This window comes from Amblyomma maculatum, chromosome 9, assembly GCF_055883805.1.
Source record: "Amblyomma maculatum isolate TAMU_Amacu chromosome 9, ASM5588380v1, whole genome shotgun sequence".
NCBI classification, from domain to species: domain Eukaryota; kingdom Metazoa; phylum Arthropoda; class Arachnida; order Ixodida; family Ixodidae; genus Amblyomma; species Amblyomma maculatum.
In genome coordinates this window covers 1,138,683-1,158,626 of record NC_139352.1, presented here as the reverse complement: position 1 = coordinate 1,158,626, position 19,944 = coordinate 1,138,683, and the positions used below count along the sequence as shown (strand labels likewise).

The window sequence follows — 19,944 nt, the reverse complement described above, 5'->3', positions numbered from 1 at the left end:
AAGCAAGCATACTAAAGCCCAACAAGACAAAAAAAAACGACATTTTTCAAGACCAAATATATGCACGTTGTGAAAACTTGTTTTTCTTTATTTGATCTATACACCTTCCTATTTTCTCTCTCATATTCCAAGCTCCTTTCCGTCTTGGTATTGATAACGAATAGGGCCTCCAAAAATTCACCTACGTTTTCCCCTGTTTTCTTGCCAAAAATTTCATGCGTGTGCCTATTTTGTCTTTACGCAACTGCTTCCCAGCTGAAGAAACTGCAGCGCACTGAAGTAGAGGTGTGAGAACAATCGAAGTTTCGGAATAGCGAATCCAATGTCCTCCTATTCGATTCTTTGACCGAATAGATAGCGCACATCCAAAATTATTCATAACGAATTGAGGATGTTATCAAGCTTGCTCAACAATTTCTAATAGTTTTGAGGTATTTCAGATAGCGCCCGCCAAACCTTCTTTCGCTTGTCGTTGTTTTTTTTTTTTTTTTTTTCGACGCAGGTCTGACACCAAAGCTACTACCATGCTGTTGCTAGCGATCTACGCTAAATAGAGCTTGCATCTGCGACACAACCTATTCATGCGGCATCCTTAATAAGGCTCACACATAGCCTCCAAGGTAAACAACGCGAAAGACCTCAGAGACGTTTACATGATTATACGCGATGCCCGATTTCAGAGGTTAGCGTTCTTAGCTGTCGCTTTCTCTCATCTCGTTCCGTTCTCGGGCTCTTGAAGAGTTCGCTGTTTCGAAAGTTTATTACTTTCGCGCAAATATTCTAAGAGGCACTTAATGTTCTTAAATATATTAACGCTATAAATTAAAAGTCCTTGTTCTGCGGAAGATCCGGCATCGGCATTGTGAGCTAAAAATCATGGGCACGCCTCTGACAGGTGGTAGTTCGAAGTTGGCATGACCTTGTACTGATTAGTCAACGGGTTTTGTGACATTACGGTGCCACCGGAGATAGCTGAATTTGTAGCCACGGCGCTCTCGGGCTTCACATTTAGGATGGGCGAGAGTGATCAGAATCCTGCCCTCCAAGGCCCTAGGACCTCGAATAAGATATGCTTCACCCAGGTCACATAGAGTGTGGCAATCCACAAATGTATGCTATCGAATATGTGGGGTCTAATAACGCATACATTTAGATATTAGTAGTTAAGCGAGCAGCCATTTACATGTACATGAACGCGAACTCTCAAAGAGAGCCGGCAGCTGCTTATACTCCCAGGTGAAAAGAAAATAAAACTTAGTTATTTTCAATATTGCAGCAAAAGTGCGCAAACAACGTTGACGTAGAGAGATCTAGCTGGTGTTTGTTGTCTTCACTCAATAGGAAGTTCTTTCTGTGTGTACACACCCGACTACTGTGCCGGAGTACCCGGGTTCGAACCCCACCTCGGCGGCTGCGTTTCGATGGAGGCGAAACAAAGAGGCGTCCTTGTGCTGTGCGATGTGAGTGCACGTTAAAGATCCCCAGGTGGTCTAAATTACTCCGTAGCCCTCCACTACGGCTCCTCTTTCTCTCTTTCCACTTTCACTCCCTCCTTCCTCCCTTTTCTTGCGGCGCCGTTGAGGTGTCCACAGAAAACAAGTGAAACACTTACCGCGCCTTTCCCTTCCTATAAAATAAATCAGTTTCTGTGTGCCTCAATTTCTATAAGAAAGAATAAAAAAAATGCGAATTTAGTAACTTTCCATTGCTCGTAATTGGCACTCCTTCTTTAAAAGGTAAACTAGTTGATCATATCTAAGCGTCTGTATTTCTCACGATAAGAAACTATCCATAAGAGGCTTCGCCAACTTCTCACTAGGCTCCGGCTAATCGATAACAATTTCGATGTTCAACGTCGAAGCAACACCATGGCCGAAAGGCTTGCCTGTATTTCAGGCGTGGTTTCACAACGCATTGCATGGGACTCCAGACAACGCTCCGTGTCAACGCTGAAGAGAAATGTTGGCAAGCAGGCCATAAAAATAATTGCTAAGCGCTATACAAAAGTTGATCTAACTGTTCTAACTACCATCGCACTGCGCAGAAAAACGATAAAGAAGAAAAGTGTCCAAACTTTTTCTGTGTGTGATTCTCCGGTTAGTTTACGCTTTTCTGCTTCTCACTTCATTTTTTTACTATTTTTATTCCTTTGGAAAACAAATTAGCAACGTACCGTTGAGAAGAAAAGAAAATTCGAAGCTATAGATGCACGAGTCACGGCTTCCTGTCTCAGAAGCGTGGCGCCCTACTTTCAAGACTTGAAGCATTAAGCTGGCTGCTTTCCCTGTATTAACATTTCACTCGCCATAGCCAGAGCAATAACAAAGCCTCTTCAACGCAGAGCACAACCTTAAAACGACTACTTTATAATTTTTTACCAAGGATTTTTCCTTGTCAATTGCCTGAGGCGCTTGTTTAAGGGCATCCTGACCGCTTACATCCGATAGCTTGTGGAACAAATAGGATTCTGTTAGCGCATAAAAGCCCGTCTATGCCTAGCGCGATGTGTCTCTCAAGTAAACAAACGTGTCTCGGCTGCCAAGTGGCGCTCCCTCTTAGCGCCGTCTCTGGAGCCTCTCGGGTGACAACTTTAGCGTGCGACGGGTGTGACTCGAGCGTTGTGATTTGTAGGCAGTGCGAAGCGAAGCGCAATCGGCACTCGGTGCAGGCCAGAGCCGTTTGTCTGCTTTCTTTTGTATGAATAGAAGCGGGAAACACAATTTCGTGCGTTCTCTTGAATCTGCCGGGAGGTCGACGTGAACGGAAGGGGTAAACCTTCCAAGATTCATCCTCGAATAAAGACAGGTGGTGGCTTTCGTTTTGCTATTTCCTGTGTCAGCTGGCGGCACGCAGACGTGTCGCGCATCGACAAAGAGCAATGAGCAGCATCAAGAGAAAGTTAAAGCGTGGTATTGTTTTTGCTCTGTTTTTTTTTTTTTCGGTGTACAGGCGCGGACATAAGTAAACGGAGCACGCTTTTCCGTACAAATTAAAATCACGCTTTCTGCACTGGAGATAAGCAAACAATATTTCCCCAAGTAAAAGGGCACTGGTGTGCACTACCGTTTCGCACATACCATGAATGCCAGTTTCAATTATGCAACGCGTGAAAAATTTTAGAAGCAAATCGCGTGCTCCGCTTACGTTTGTTTACAGGGGTACTGTTCTGGCCACGGCTGTTCAATCATCTGCTTTTCTTTTCTTTTTTTTTTTGAGGGGGGGGGGGGTAGGTTACGTTTGACCTTTCCTTTCTAGTAAAGTCACACTTGGGTGTGTTCACCAGCGCCACCCTCTTGCATAGCGGCGGACGTGGAACATTCTATTATCCCACGAGTGTCACGTAGAACATGATATAACGGCGAGGGTGGGAGGTGTGTGATATCCTTCTTACGCTATTCATGGCATCAAGGCTGCCAGATTCAAAACTCTGATTCGGTAATCGCAATCAGATGTAGGAGAAATTATCGCTGCATCTAGTTCCTCATTAACTATATTCTTCGCCACTTTGCTGCTTATTTTATATCTTGCGTGCAAAATCATAAGCGACATGTGGTAGGTGCTGAGTTCCGGTCACACCAGCGGCACAAGGTCACCTTTCTTCTTATATCTCTAAAATTGTAATCTCTTTGAAAGAGATGTTTGTAGAAAAACTTTTTGTTTGGCTAGTTGGCCCTTTGTGAAATAAACAAATTCAGCGCAAATAAAGTAGCCCAAAGGCGAAAAGAGGAAAGGACAAGAAAGAGCACTGATCGGCGAAAGGAAGAAACAATCAGATGCAGTCAACATCACATGGTGTGAAAGGCCTTACTTGTCCTTTCTTTTTCCTCCTCTGGGCTACTGTGCTTGCACGGAATTTCTTTAATTCAATAAGGTGTGTTTTTTTTTTTTTCAGTATTTGAAAAGTATAAACGAAATACGAGCACCATTTCGTGTCGCCCTCTCAGCTTTATTGTACCTCTTATTTTTTGTTTCTTACTTCAGGCACTGTATCGTTTGCAAGCGCCGTCCTTTGTCTGTCCGATCTGTCCATGTGCACTAAAGGTTTTTATAGTTTTAATACAGTATTAGTAAATAAATAAAATACCTGCAACCCTAAACAAATTTCAATGAATGCTAGACTTTTAATGTACAGAACGTGCGTTTAAACGTCATATTATTGAAATATTGCTGTTTTCTGCTAAATATTTCAACCAAGAAAATGAGGTAACCAGACTGATTTTCGTCAGCTCCATTGCGTTTCCGTTTTTACTCCTCGGTAAGGGTGGTTCTATCTACGCGTTACCTGAATCTCTCCTGTATGAGTCCGAAGAAGGCTTACAGCATTGCCAAATTGGGAATGGAAATTGGTTGACGTGATAGAAATTAACTCATGTTTAATAAGCTGGTTGTAACGCATTCGAGCAAACAAAAGCTCTTCACATTATGCGCAGCTGCGCAGACGGCGGAAGAGCTGCAGCGCCAGGCCAACGAGGACTGCCGTTCACGCCAGCTGGAGCCCGGCCATTCTTACATTCACTGGCACGCGGTTGCCAACGTGACCTCGTACTATTACCGCTGTGAATACGACACGGGCGTCAAAACCGACTGCGCCAATGGCAAGCGCACTGACGGTTCCCGGGACGTCGTGTGCCAGGTGCTCTTCGATGGTAAGGATGACGTCACAGCGTGTCACCTCAGCCGCTTTGTTGCCAATAGCTGCTCTTTACTGCAGCATGGGTGCGGATGTCCAACAATAGACCAGCCGCATTAACGCCCTGAACGTGATAATCACTTTTTTGGTGATCATGCTAGTAGCTTAATGCTTGCCTTTTAGTTGCATGTTGCATGGTTCTTTGTACATATGTTTGTGTTTACCGACTAGCAGTAAGCTGGAGGGGTTGTTCCAAGTTATATGTACACTGATAGGAAAGGCCACATTGACGCCCATACGTTCAAAACATGGCGACTCATGGGCACTCCAGCGGCCCTTGAAACATTGGTTGCCAACCACGCCCAGCTTTCCGGGACACGGGTCTTTAGTTCGGAAAACTGGCACAACGCGGTGTACCACCGTGAACTCCTCCTTTCCATTTTCTTCTGCCCTTCCCTCTCTCGCCTAAGGAAGGACACGAGTAGCGGCCAGAGCTGCCGGGCTCAGCGGTGAGCTTTTTTACGTCGCTTCGCAGACGGGAGGGTGTGGAGAATAAAAAGAGACTGCACCACGCACTTATTTTTTTTTTTCGCGCCCCCCCCCCCTTTTTTTTTTCTTTGGACGCTCGACCACCGACCACCAACACCACAGGGGGTGGTGGCACGGGGAGACGAAGCTCACGCGCGGGCACCAGTCCCTCGCTTTCTCGCCACTGGCATCGTCGCGCGCTTGCTCGTCGCAGCAGTCTCCTAGGCAGCGAACGAGGTCGTTAGATGGCATCCTCGAGGCACTACAGATGAAGTTATGTGATTTTAGGAAGATAGTGAGAGACCGGAAAGCGTGGCGTGATATAGTCCATAGGGTCACGAAGAGTCGGACACGACTGAACGACTGAACTGAACTGAACTGAAGTAACGATGATATGTGACTCAGAAGATGACGTACACATTCGTTGGACATTCCATGCCCTTTCGGGAACACGGCTTCCGGCGACCATTCTGCGGACCCTTCTGGCGACGGCCTTCCTTTCTTCTCGTAAGACATACGAGGCTTCCACCTCAATGAAGATTGCGCTGATAGACCACCCAGAAGCATTTCTGTTGCTGTCATCGTTTTTTGCTTTTCGGGCCTTTTTACTTCTACCAGGCGTGCTCTGTGCTCTCCATCACCATCGATCTTCTTCTAAGAGCCGCCAGACATTTGCGAACTTGTCTGCTTTGCCCGCGCGACAAAGTTCTATGAGCGTCTCATACAGGTCAAAATAACAAGATGGTTCGCACTAAAACTTTCAAAGTGTTTCTGCTTTGCATGACAGCTTTGCAATTAGCGGCGTTTTCGTTCAGCTCCAGCATCGCGAAAGAATACGCAGGTTTTTTCTTGCATGGTACTGTTTTTAGTCGGGCTAACCGTGTCTCAGGTTTCATGATTAGCATTCGCATGAACTGTCTTAATGGAAGAAAGTTTTTAACCCTTTTACTCACGTAGCGAACACATTTTCTTTTACATTGTCAATCCAAATTTGACCGTAGCCCTAATTAAAAGAGTTAAAATGTTCAGAATAAGGTTTTGAAGGGCACTTAGGCAGGTTACGTGCTTATAGTGCTAATGCATGACTGATGGTCCGTGAATTTGTTTGCTTTCTCTACTGTTTGTTTTTTCTTAAAACCTTTGTATTTTACCTCTGTATTTTGTATATAATTTATTTTTCATTTATTTTATATTTTGTTTTATGTTAATTGCATTTTATATCTATAGGTCAACTGCTAGCTTCAATGCCCAAACGCCGAGGTGGTTCGAGTGGCCTAGTTGGTTTAGACTTTAGTTCGCAGCCGAAGTGCCGTTTGTAAAAATGCAGCCTATAAAATGAAAATTTCCTTCAAGTAAAATCAATTACATTAGGAAGGCAAATTAGTTCCAACTGCGTGGCCGAGAACGATTCCGTCAGATAGATAACGTATCCCTGACGAACATTTCTTGAGCTTTGACGTTGGTCACCTTACATGAGCTTCTGGTTTTGCGCGAGTCTAACAGTATACAAGCTTGAATTCGGCTTTGCATGCACGAGTTGGAATGTTTAGTTGCACATGGTCCTATTTTGAGTCATTCCTGTCATGTTATCGTTATGTTGACAATGTTGTACAGCTTGAAGTGATGGTTGCATAAAGTTTTGTGAATGTTAGTCGAAGTAACTGTCATGCGAGTGTCATTGAGAACGGAGGCAAGGCGGCAAGGCTCATTGCTGCATGTAGTGCAGTGAGTGTGTGCTGGTTTAACGGCCGTTGCTGTGCTTATTAACACACGAAGAATTTACGAAGTGGAGCATGAGATCATATTCTGCTTGATTGAGAGCGTAAGTGCGTGGTGAATTCTGAACGTGTGCCTTGAGCTTGCTCCCCGCCCTCAACTCTCGCGGTGTGGGTAAAAAGCACTTACACCTGCGTGCGCGCTCATTGCCATCAGGCCGGTGCATTCCCAATCTAAAGGGGTCTTATTCCTGACCAACGAGATTCATGTAGTCGCAAAGTGACGGATGCCCATGCTGCTTTCCGAGAATCAAACGGAAAAAATAATAGTGAAAAAGGAAAAAGTAAAGCTTTCTAGTGCGGTGCTGTGAGCTCGGCAGGCACAGGAAAGGCAAACTGAGGACTGCCGGCCTATTTTTGGCCGCCAAGTGGATGTTGGCCGTCTACGTAGATTTTTCGGTGTGGCGCTCAGGGACCGCTTCAGCGGGAAGCTTCCATTCTGTTCATTATTCGTTACAGCCTGCCCTGACAGACTCCCTTATACGATGGTTATCACGCGTAATTTTTCAGGGCTGTCTTTCCTGACAATTACCATGGCGAAAAACCAGCCATTTTCAAGCGTAAGCACCGTAATCTGAACGCAAATACCTCCATAATACAGCTCGTCAGAGTGCTGTTATTACTTAGTGAGCTCTACCGGTCTAGTAGATCTCATTACGCCTTAAAAGATGCTACATACAGTCCACCTCAGGGGTCTTTTCTGGCATCTTTATTTTTATTAATACATAGCAACACTATTGTTCATAAAGTTTCACGGAAAATTCGCTTGTACGCACAAGACTGCACCATGTGCAGCCCGACACTCAACGAATAAAACATTTGCGGCATACAGTAAACGATCTAGACAGCTTCCACCAATTGACGCGTTATGGGGAAATGGACATCCAATTGAAATAAATGCAAATATACTCAATTGACTAGAAAACGTATATCAAGAAGCTCAACATACGGTTTAAATTCCAGTCCTTTGCAAAAAGCTTCCGAATCTAAATAATGGGCGTGCATACTGAATTATGACATTTCATGAAGAACTAATGTCGAATATTTAACTAGCAAAGCATACAGGATATTGAATTTCTCGGCAAAAAATTTCACACAGCCTGAGCTGTAAAAGAGCTGCTGTACCTCCCACTTATTACACCAATTCTTAATAGTGTCAGCACAGTGTAACATCCGCGTACGGTAACATTATCAGACTCTCAGAACGCACACAGAACCGTGTAGCCGTTTTTTTTTTTTTTTCTTAATGGCTACAATTTTCAACACAACGTTTCAGCAGTGATGGAATCTTTTGGCTGGGAATTTTATAGCACTGCTATTAGTAGGCGGATTTGTTGTGTTTTGATAAAACTGGGATTGATAAAGCTGTGTAGGCTGCTACTAGATCTACCAAGAATTAAACTCCCAGCCAAACTTCTGAAATGCTTTGCTGAAAATTGTAGAACAAAGCCGGTTACGCGGTTTACGCGTTCTAAGATATCTGATAATGTAGCCATACATGAATCCCACACGGCGCTGACATATTCAACAATCGATGTAATATATGTGTGAGGTGCAGCCAATATTTTACATGTAAGGCGGTGGGAAATTTTCATTAAGGTATTCAATACCATGTGTGCTTTGCTAGTTGCATATTCTATATGAGTTCTCCATGAAATGTACTCTCTAATATACACTCTAGGGCATTTAAATTCGGAAAATTTTTCCAAAACATTGGAATTTAAACAGTATGCCGAGCTTCTTGGATTACGTTTTTTAGTCAGTGGAACATATTTGCATTCATTTCAATTAAGCGTCCATTTCTCCGTGATGCGTCATTGGTGATGCTTTCTAGATTGTATAGATCGGTAGAGCTCAGTAAATAACAATAGCACTCTGATGAGTTGTATTATGAAGGCATTTGTTTTCAGCTTACGTTGCTTACGCTTGAAAATGGCGTGGTTTTTCATTGTGGTAATTGTCAGGAAAGACAACTGTAGAAATGACGCGCTGGGACCACCGTTTAAGCGAGTCACGCAGGGTAGGCTGTGAGTAATAATGACGAAAAAAATGAAACAAAGCTTCCCGCTGAAGATATCTCTGGGCGCCGCGCCAACAAATCCATGTGGACAGCCAACATCCACTTGGATACCAAAGATAGGTCGGCATGCAGTCCTCAGTTCGCCTCTTCTGTGCGGCCCGACTGCCAACCACAATGCACTAGAAAAGTTTGCTTCTTTCTTTTTTCGCCATTATTTTTGCCGTTTCTTGCTAGAAAAGTAGCACGGCCATCGGACACTTCCTTACTTCATGAACACCACTGGTCAAGAACAAGATACTATTATATTGAGAATACACCGTCTTGATGTTGATGATGAGCGCCTCGCAGGTGTAAGTGCTTTTTACTCACGCAGCGCAGGTTCGGGGTGGAGCTTGCCCAAGACACACAGTCAGAATTCTCCACGCACTTACGCTCTCAATCAAGCGGACAATGTCCGCACGCTCCATGTTTTAATTTATCTGCGAGTTAGCAATCACAGCGACGGTCATTAAAGATAGCACGACAGTCGCTGCACTCGCTGCACATGGATGCAGCAATGAGTCTTGCCGCCTAGCCTGTTACCCGTTCTCAATCACACCCTCTTGGCACTTATTTCGACTTAGTGCTAGCATTTACAAAACACTACGTAACCAGCACCTCAGGCCTTAAAGCACTGCCAACATGTTGATAACATGAGAGGATTATTCAAAATAGAACCGCGTGGATCGAAAACGAGAACTAAACAATCTAATTGTATATGCAAAGCCGAAGTCAAGCTCTGACAGTGTCGGACTCGCGCAAGACCAGAAGCTCATGAAAGGTGACCAGCGTCAAACTTCAAGAAAAGTCCGTCGGGGCTACGTTATATATATGATGGAATCGTTCTCAGCCACGCAGTACAGCCATTGCACCAACCTCGTCCAGCACGCACTGCACATCATGCAAGTAGCACGTGCGCAAGCCCTGGGGCAAGGTGAGACCGGCGCCAGCCATCACAAACAAAATTCGAACAGTACTCTAGATATTGAAAGTAGCAGCCAACTGAACGCCTACTGTGCGCTTACTGAAGAGCAAGACTCTACAAAAAAGAACAAAAGTAAAATAACGAAAAAACCGACCCTCGCCCAACAAGTTTACACCCAACTGTAGGATTCGCTTGAAAACGTGCCCTTCCCAACATGCGCATATTCCGAACTGCTGCTCGCAGGTTTCCCTCTCTTTTTTTTTCGCCCCCTCTGGGGATGCCTCTCGCGCACAAAGCCTGAGCATCTGTAGACCGACCCGGCAGGAACAAGGCGCTAGCAAGCCAAGAATGACAGCGCGCTCGGAAGAAAAGGGCTTTGTACTCCGACCCCAGTAGCTCCCCTTACTTTTCCCAGAAACAAGGCACCCCCGGACGACACTTGAAGAGAGGGAAAATTACTTCTTTAGCCTCACGCAGCTTTGGGATTAACTTCACTGTGACCTTGTATTGTAAATTTAGGACTACATACCACTGGAGTCATGAAAAGTGCAGCCTACATTTATACAAGCGACATGCTTTGATTCAGCGGAACATAGTAATGACGTAATGTCGTAGGGGAAAACTGAATTAAGTTTACATGCTTATGTTGTCATTGGAACCGTTAAATTAAAATTGAACAATTGAATGCAAGCAAGGGTACATGCATCTGTTTGAAACTATGTAGAAGAACTAAGGAATAATCCTACTCGTGCTCTGTGCAGCTTTTTGCGAAAGCAGTGGTGGTGGTGTCTATGGGGGGGATTATCCTTACTCTGGTTCGTCGGCTATTCCGCGAATTGAGTACTTAAACTTGAAGGTCGTGTTTCTAGCACAGTCCGCTAAAGCCAAAGTTTCCGAAAAACTTCGAGAGTGTTTTTTGTCACTGCTGGCCGCTCATTTCACGAACGCTCAGCGTGCACGAAGCGAGAGACGTCGTTTAACAAAACGTTGTTTCCTCAGCTTGTACCGGAGTGTCTCACACTCGTCACAAAATTCGTGAAGAGCGCAGCTATCCGTGATGGTTGGTTCATGTCAGAAAAGTTAAGTTTCGGACACAAACCTCGTACTAGCATTACGTCGATGAAACAGCTGGGTCACTCAGCCGCAGCAAAGGGAGGCGAAAACAATTATAAAATCTTAGCGGCAGCCTGCAGCTCCCCTGAATGATTTTTGACATTGGTCCGTTAGACGCTTTAATTGCCTTCACGAAAAGATGCTTCTCCAAACCCCCGGTATCCCTGCTTTCAGCATCATTGACTGCGTAAATCTTTTAATAAACTTTAATTTGGCTTCTGATCAGGGGTGTAAATCTGAGTTTACTAAGGTGGCGCTTTGGGCTAGTTGGTATTACGCAACGAAAATATACAGCCCTACGTGGAGAGACATGTCACACTGTGTGTCACTGCGCCCTTTTTTCCCGGGGTGCATCACTTCTCAACCTCCTGGTGACTCATTTTGCAAATCTTACGACTACAGGTGAACCGTTTTATAAGATACGTGCACTGGGGAGCAGGTTTTTTATCTCCAATATCAGAGGGTCCCTTATAAGCAGAATATACAGTCCCATTTTCTAACCAGACCTTATTTCGACCTAGGCATCCTACGGGTAAAATGCGCAAAAATGAAATGTATATCCTTTAGCATAAGCGTTATTATCGCTTTCATTCAGATACTGCATTTCCTTAATGGACCACCGCACACTGAACACACTTCGCAATTTTCTTATATATTTGCGAACGGCGTTTGCAGCGATTGCAAAGTGCCATCACGATGTGACGTGGCACCGCAGCTAGCGATTCCTAACTACGGTAAAGCTATGTGTCTCGTAACACTACACGAACTCAAGTAAAAAAAAAAGCGCCACGATATTGTGAATGTAGCCAGCTTACCCCGAAGGTGCTAGAAGCAGCCGGAACTATAAAACATCACCAGAAGAAATATCACTCGGAAAGTTTTGCATTTTTGTCAAAAGGTAACATCGGCTTTGAGTAACAAACTTGTGAATGTCGCTACTGAGACGAAAAATAAATGAAACGCCAACAGTGCGTTTCTGAGTGAAGTTCAAACCATGTTTGTATAGCAATCAGAGAAGTTTATTTGTCTTGGCTAGAACAGAACCACTTCTGATATGTTGTTTGTTTTGGTCTTGGCTTTGCTATTTCTTGCTTTCTAGACCAATGGTTTGTTTACGTCAGCAGCACCAGCTGATCGCTTTCTTCGCATTTACCGGATAGATTGTAGTTTATACTGAAATGCAACGTATTTCATTCCCGCTGTATTTGTTCTTCTATCTAGCGGACACAACATCTACAGTACGTCCTAATAGGCAGCTCCAATAAAAAAAAAAAAAAAAATTGCGGTTTAGCTCTACTTAACCCTAGTTGAATTGCGAAAGCAAAGGCGGAAGCTTCTTTCTACATTATTTGCCTATCACGATCTGTAAGTGTAAGGTGCTACATTATTGGGGACGCTTAAGCTCATTCTTTAAGGGTATGAATGAGCTCTGAGTGAGCTCTGAATATCGCGTTCGAGGCAGAAATTATCGAATTCTTGGAAAATCAACATTTATGCACTCTGTATACCGTCGTACAGATTCCATATCTGCTCTGATGGCATCCAACAACATTCACGCGCTCCATTCAAGGCGAAAGTTCTTACGCCAAAAAAAGTTTTGTACTTGCTATAGAATCAGGTAACAGCGCAAAAAAAAAAAAAAAAAAAAAAAAACATAGACGGGACACAAGAGCAAGAACACACAACGAGATCTGCTCTGTGTTCTTGCTCTTGTGTTCCATCCATGTTTTTTGCGCTGTTACCTGAAGATACGTTCCTGGCGGGCTCTGGCTTTCGGGTAAGTCCGAGCATGTGCAGAGCTCGAAACCCCCCATCCGCGCGGAACAGGGATGCGAACACAGTGTGCGGGTGGCATTCTTCGCTTGTTCTTGTTTCTTGCACATAGTTTTGAATAACGTAATTAGTGCATATGTAGTTCTGCGCTTGCTTTTTTCCGTGTTATTCCCCTACTAACCTCTTCAGTCTCTTATTTACCATTGACCGCAGCTCAGGTGCTTGCGGAGTAAAACAGCAGCTTCTACGGTCGACAAACACATTTTTTTTTTCGTGTTTATCCTTCTGTGTAACAGCCGCTTCAGAATCTGTAGCGGTTCCTGAGGCTTTCAGTGCCGTGAGTGAATTGCCAGCGCAATGACTGTCAGTCACCAATTAAGCTCCTGTTCTAAACAAAGCTTTCCCCTGAAAATGTACTCTGCTTTCCGCTTGTAAAAAGCGAACGTTCGGACCGGTCCTCTTTGGGTTGTCGCGACTGCTACTGAACAAACACAATCTCCCATTGTTCATGCAGGCCGACCGCTCTCTCCAAACGGTCGCACCCTCTTTCTGCCTGACTATTTTTTGCTCTTGTGGGACCCCAGACCCCCGTCGCCCGCTTAGTGTGAAGAGGGGGACTGAAAGAGAAAGAAATGGGGAGTCTTCTTACTAAAGAAGCTTTGCTGCCTGTATTTTTTGTGCCCGTTGGCTCTGTGCGGAACCAAGCTTTCGCCACTGACTCCTTTCCGCTGGCCTGCGCCCCTCGTGTGTCCTACAAAGGAAGAAAGCATTTGCAGCCGAGACAGGCAATAAAACTGACATCTCTTGATTTAAAGCCCAGCTTATTGCTCGCCTGACGAGTCGGAAACATCGGAAGCCCAAGTAAAGAATGTGGGGCCGAAACGTCTGCGCTTGATCTGAAGCTACAGAACTGGTGTACAAACTTCCTCCTTGCAGCTAACAAGAATTCGAGCACGCGACCAGCTGCAGGAAGAGGTCGCCTGCATTTCCTTAAGTTTACGAAGGCTATAATAAAAAAAGACACACACAAAAAAAAACGGAGATGTCTGTCTCCGCAAACTGGGGTTCGGACACTTGGGCCACTGCGGGCAGGGGAATTGCTTTTTTCTTGGAAGCGTGTATTCGCACATTGTGAGATTCCCTGCTGAACGCATGGTAAAGGGGCTTATCCTCGGGTCTTGGTTTATTCTTTTTTTTTTTCGCTTTAAAACCCGGCTACGCCCGTCACAGGCACCAGAACAAAGAGCACCATACTGTCCCTTTTTTCTTCCCTGCATCGCCATTCGTTTTGTCAGTTCTATGTGACTGACATGGCTGCCTGACTTGGCCTTCCCGATGACATATTGATCTATGACACCAAGAGTCAGGATAAATGCGCGAAGAGAACGAAGAGTGCAGCGTTCGAGTGCTTTAAGTAGGCACGATTTACTGCCCAGCTTTTATGGGTGGAGAGGGGCGCTTCATGTACACATACGAAGAAACGAAATGGGACATGGGGCTGAATCGTGCTTTTGGGAGTAGCGAACGTGCAGTGTGTATATTTAGATCCTCTAAAGAAGCCTTCTAAGCTACACACGCCTGCCCTCCTTGCTCATAGCGTAGCACAGGCGGCGATTTGAGACCAAGAAGAAAACTCTCTCTCTCTCTCACACACACACACACACACACACACACACACACACACACACACACACACACACACACACACACACACACACACACACACACACACACACACACTTGCGATGCCGAAAGCTAAATATCTAAAGTCAGTGAGACTGCGGAGACGTCTCCGGCGAGGGAAAATACACCAATCAGGTACAGCAGGACTGAAGATATATAGAAGAAAGCACTCCTGTCAGGCAAAAAAGGCGCCAAAACTACGCCCGAGGTTATTTAAGAGGGCCTGACTCCTTTGTCCGCTTATTCCTGCATGTGATAGTCTGCCGTTCTGTGCCGTTGTTTCTGCACCATCTGGGGAGCTCGAGCCACAACATTTGAAACTCTCAAGGATATTGCTACATTGTCCGACATAAGCTGCATCTGTATAAACCGTGAGCATATTTATATTCAAATTATGTCAACTTTTGCTGACTGATATTCCTTGCTAACCGACGAGAAGTTTGCCTTCCTTTTTTTTCTTAAAGCATTGCTTCTTTTATGTGTCCTGTCTGTTGTGAAATGTTTATAGCTACATTCATATTATAACGACATCTGTAGTGGACTGTTTAGGTTGTATATGTAACAGCAATACATTGTAATGACGCGGTGATTCTGACTGCACAAATTTTGTTTCGAATTGTTGCGTAGGACAGTGTGTATTGAAATATTTTATGTTCGCACTATATTGCCATTTTCAAAACGAACTGCCTTTTTTTAGTGAAACTAGCATCTAGCGTAACAGGGGCGATGCGGTTGACTGCGACGGCATGGACAGAGACCTATTCCACTGCTTCGAGTGCCTCCTCTAAAGGGTATACAGTAGAACGAAATGTAACATTCAGAGCTTGAAATGTTTGTAAATCATAATTATGCGCGTTTTATTTACAATAAATAATCTATATGTGCACTCATTTTAAACATGTTTGTTTTGTTTGCATGAAAATGATTAAAAGTTGTGCGTCAAGAACTTTAATTTTTACAAATTTGATTCTGCGGCTAGGTTTCGCTCCGTTTGCAAACGGCGGCCACGTTGGAAAAATTTTTTCCGCTAAAACAAGGCCAGGATAATATTCATCACAGTAATACAACAGACCATAATCTTTTAAAAAGAAATCGAAGATGGTCAAGTGCAATGTCTGGATGCGTTGGCTTGGAATGACCCCGTAGACTCTACAATCCGCATTGCGCGCTGAGCCTTGCAGAGGGACCTCATTAAAGAAGCCGTAACTATTAGTGCAATGAAATTACGCAATAAGTTTCTAGTGATTATGAAAGTTGATGTAGAGGATAATACGTGGACAAATTTTAAGAAATACAAAGTATTTTCATTGTTGCCCGAACTTTCCATTGCGCAGCGTTTCTTGAAGTTAGCCCGATCATAACGCTTAATCGGAAACGTTAGATAGGAGCGCTGGCAGTTTGATAGATAAGTTAACATGAAACATAATGCGCATTTCTGTTGCTTTGTAGTAACCTTTTTTTTTAGATACGCAAAATAGCAAAAAAAAGTCGTTTCCTTGGGTTGACGTTTCGTTAAAAATTTCGCTATAAAAAACAAAAATAAAAATAATTGAGCGGAAATAAAAACATTTTGATATGTAGTCAAACGATTTTATTTACATAACTTTAACATTTTATGTCATTCATAAAAACTTAGCCAAACAGCAGAGCATTTAATCGCGGCGCTAGACCTCTTGGCCATTAATTATATCCGGTGGTTATAGAAAACAAAAATGGATTAAAACCAGTTGCAGATATTTTTTTTAATTAAACATCAGGAAACATCACATAAAAATTTCGATAAGCCACGCTTTGATCCATCTGATGTGGAATCACCCAACCATCTCTTCTGTGTAACTGCCCACTGCAGGCGCCGTGTTTCATATGCGAGGCGACATCAGGTTGCACATAAAACGGCCCCAGGAAGCTGCATGATTAAATCTATGCCAGATCGACGCAAACCATTTTAATCAGCATATGTTAGGGTACCTAAAACCGGGAATCATTTTCGATATCTATCCGCGTTACGACGCTATACAGTTTCAAAGTCTGAAAAAGAGGGAAATTTTGGTGCCTTGCCATAGGAAGCAATGCATAATATTCAGACGCGCTGGGAAGCTCGTGTAATAAGAGAAGAGATTTGAAACTTCGGCACAATCTTCGACTAACTCTATATTATATAAATCCCGGAATCATTTTGCGTACGTGCTTTTGTTCACGTTTTACGTATTTTTTTGTACCCGTTCCCATTAAGTAACGCGCTTTGTCGCCGCCACCTGCCGGTAGATGGCGTGAGTAGTACATGTCCCAAAAAGCTGGGCATGTAAAGATTGTGGCGTTGAATGACATCAAGACAACGTTAACTTTGGCGCGAATTATCGAGCGGAAAATGTGCAGGTGCATCACTCCACATTTTCGAGGCCGTCCTTTCAAAGTCAGTGCTCGCCAACCTTTGTCATTCAATTGGGCTCTAACCCTGCTGCTTGAGTGCAGCCGAGAATCAAACCTGGCAATTAGAAGACGGCACAAGAAGTGAGCAAACCAGCACCTTTTCCAAAGGGACAGGCTCAGCATACTTGTACAGCACGACCTGCAAAGCGTTGGCGTAACCGCACAATCCGCAATGGAGTACCGAAAATATCAGTGCTTTATTATATACCGTCCGCATATACAATGATACAGCATACTAACAAAAATTTCTGAGTCCTCCACTATGGCGTCTGCATAGCCTGAGTCGCTTTGGGACGCTCCACCCCTAGACCAGACCATACTAACAAAATGTACAAGCCATAAAGCACTGACCAACGTATACAATTTATCTATGAGCATACGTAAGACAGAGTAGTCAAATAAAACTAATTGCTGTGCTAGTTAGTGCATTACTCATAAAAAGAGTAAGGCAGACTACACATGCAGAGGGAGTGCACGTGTGAAAGTGCCGCGGGAAGTGTGACACAGACGAAAGAGTGCTCGCTTTGCACGATGCAGGTGCATCAGTGCTTCACATACCGCGAGCTTAGTTTCATAAGCGTCAAGCGCTTTGAAAGAAACGAAAAACGTACTACAACGGCGAAACAAGACTTAGCGCTGGCCGTACGTGCATGAGAAAACTACGAGCATACTAAACTGGGAAGCATCCTCCAAATAGCAATTACTGAGAAGCAACTTGCATGCAGACAACAACTTCGCAACCAGCACATTTAGGCGAGCCAACTTCGTTACCATCCCTGAGAGCACATGCGCAAACAGCTTGACGGACGCGATAAGAAACTGCTTCGATTGTTGCCTGCTTTGCAAGCACCAAACAAGGCCTGCAAAGTCTCACCAAGGCCGTTTCAACATGAAGAGATTGCGGAACAAGAGCATTGTAAAATTGAAAAAAGAAATTAAGCGTTAATTAAAATGGCTTAGTACTTTCATAAAGCAAGGTATCGAAATATTTATTATTGTTTTATTACTACATAGCTTTTTCTCTGTCGTTTTATGATTCCTTTCTTTGAGTGTTTGGCCCTCCACCTATACCTGTGCTGCAGTCGCGCTAAACCGCTCTTGGAGCCAGCCTTCGCCAACAGTTTACTATACCTCTGCGGTTGTTCTACCTCTTCCTCCTCTCATTTCATAACCAGACAGTAAGCTCTCATTTCGCGTACCTCACTCAGTCTTTGATGCTTGCTTTTTTTTTGGAGTTACCCTCACAAGCGGTAAAAATAAATGTTCAAATCCATAAAAATATGCCTGGACTTATGACGCCGGTTAAAGGGACAATGAGCTCAAGTGCACCGATTATTTTTCACAGCAGACATCGACTGAGGTTAATGATACTTCAGCTGAGAAATTGCACATTTTCACTTAGTGAGTCCAATTTAGATATATTTTCGCGAGTAGGTTCAAGCTTGTGAAATCCGTACCAAGAACATCAGGCAACGGATAATCATGAAGGTGGGCCTGCGGTGGAATCGCGATAGTGATTATGAGAAATGGACAATGGACAATCGCTATACTGCCAACCTTCTGGACTGCACTCCTTCTTTTAACTTTCTATCTCCTGCATCCCGTTCCCCCTTTCTCAACTTATGCCTTGTGTCAAACTCTTCGAAAAAAAAAATGTCAATGGCGGTGCGGCATATCCTCTGAGATCCGGGCCCTAAAAAAAGCATGAACTCAAGTGTCTAGGATATATGCGAACTATAATGAAGATAGAGACATATGTATTTCACTTACTGGTTTTTTTTTTTCTAGTTTATGAAAACTAGCTTTTGTTAATCGTTTTGTGCTTAAAACGAGATATCTCGCAGATACAAGCCAGCATAAAATGATCGTCAGTATCCTTTCAAAAGACCGCCCATTTCTATATGCCGAAATGACACCAAGAAATAAAAGACACGAGTGAAATGCCTACCCGGCCTGTTCCTTAATGAGTGCTCTTGAAAATGGAAGCTTTTCTTTCCTTTTGCAGGTGCCGTCGACCCGTATGAGTTCAGAGGGAAGTGCCAATGCTCATGCGCAAAGGAATAAAACACGTCAGCTATCATAACCGCCTTATAGCTTGAAACACTTTCAAGCTCAGGATTATACCAGACCTTTTATTTGTGAAACAACTGTATGACATATCGTAAGCTACTCTTATGCTGATGACCGGAAGGGTGTAACCTTCCGATGTGTGCAGAATTCTGGATTGAAAGCTTTTTTGCCCTCGTAGGGAGTAGTAAAACTTATAATTATGTTTAGTGGCTGCTCTTCTAAAATGAATTGTTAAGCATCAGAAGAACATGTTAAGATACTTCTATCAACATATTGATGGGAATGTATTACGCTTACGATACATAGCAAATATTTGCTTCTCATGTTTGATCTGAGTTAAAAATTGGTTGCCATAAAAAAATTGGACTGCAAAAAAAAAAAAACCATTCTATGTCTTTTTGAAAATTAATAACAAAAACCCAGAAGCCTACTGATGGCATATTTGCGGATATGATGATTATTATTCGTGGGCTTACACAATACGTGAGGAAATTGAGTTAAAAACAATTCCTCAACGACGTCCAAAATTTTTGGACATCTTTATGCTGGCAGCCTGTGCCCGCTGTAACTATGGTCACGCCTGCAAGACAGAGCACTTCTTACGGTTTTAGCAAATATTTTGCTCTACAATCATCATTCCACGCAAGGCTCCAGTAATTAAGAAGCAATTACTATTGGACATTTGTCCATACCCAGCCATACGGCCACAATCTTACAATCTATTAGAAATTTACCACGATTTATTTTAATTGCAAAGTTACTAGAACTTGGTTCCTTGGTAATTATTCTGAACAAATCACAAAGAAAGCGCTACAAACGTCATTACTCTATTCACGCCTTTTGCTTACAACAGTATGTCATGCCCTGCTTGTGATTACTTTGAATTTTACATGACACCTCAGAACACAGCCACCGCAAGGCGCAATTTTGTCTAAACAACTTCTTTTCCTGGAAATAA

The 19,944-nt window shown here is 43.6% G+C and overlaps 1 protein-coding gene across 1 annotated transcript; it reads left to right on the top strand.

The window, feature by feature from the left end:
* The first annotated feature begins 666 nt into the window (after positions 1 to 666).
* Positions 667 to 18,980, top strand: LOC146178087 (uncharacterized). The gene is made up of 3 exons (XM_084579627.1): positions 667 to 682; positions 4,431 to 4,646; positions 18,922 to 18,980. Exons 1-3 carry the CDS (start codon positions 667 to 669, stop codon positions 18,978 to 18,980), a joined length of 291 nt encoding a protein of 96 aa, XP_084435753.1.
* The last annotated feature ends 964 nt before the right edge of the window (positions 18,981 to 19,944 follow it).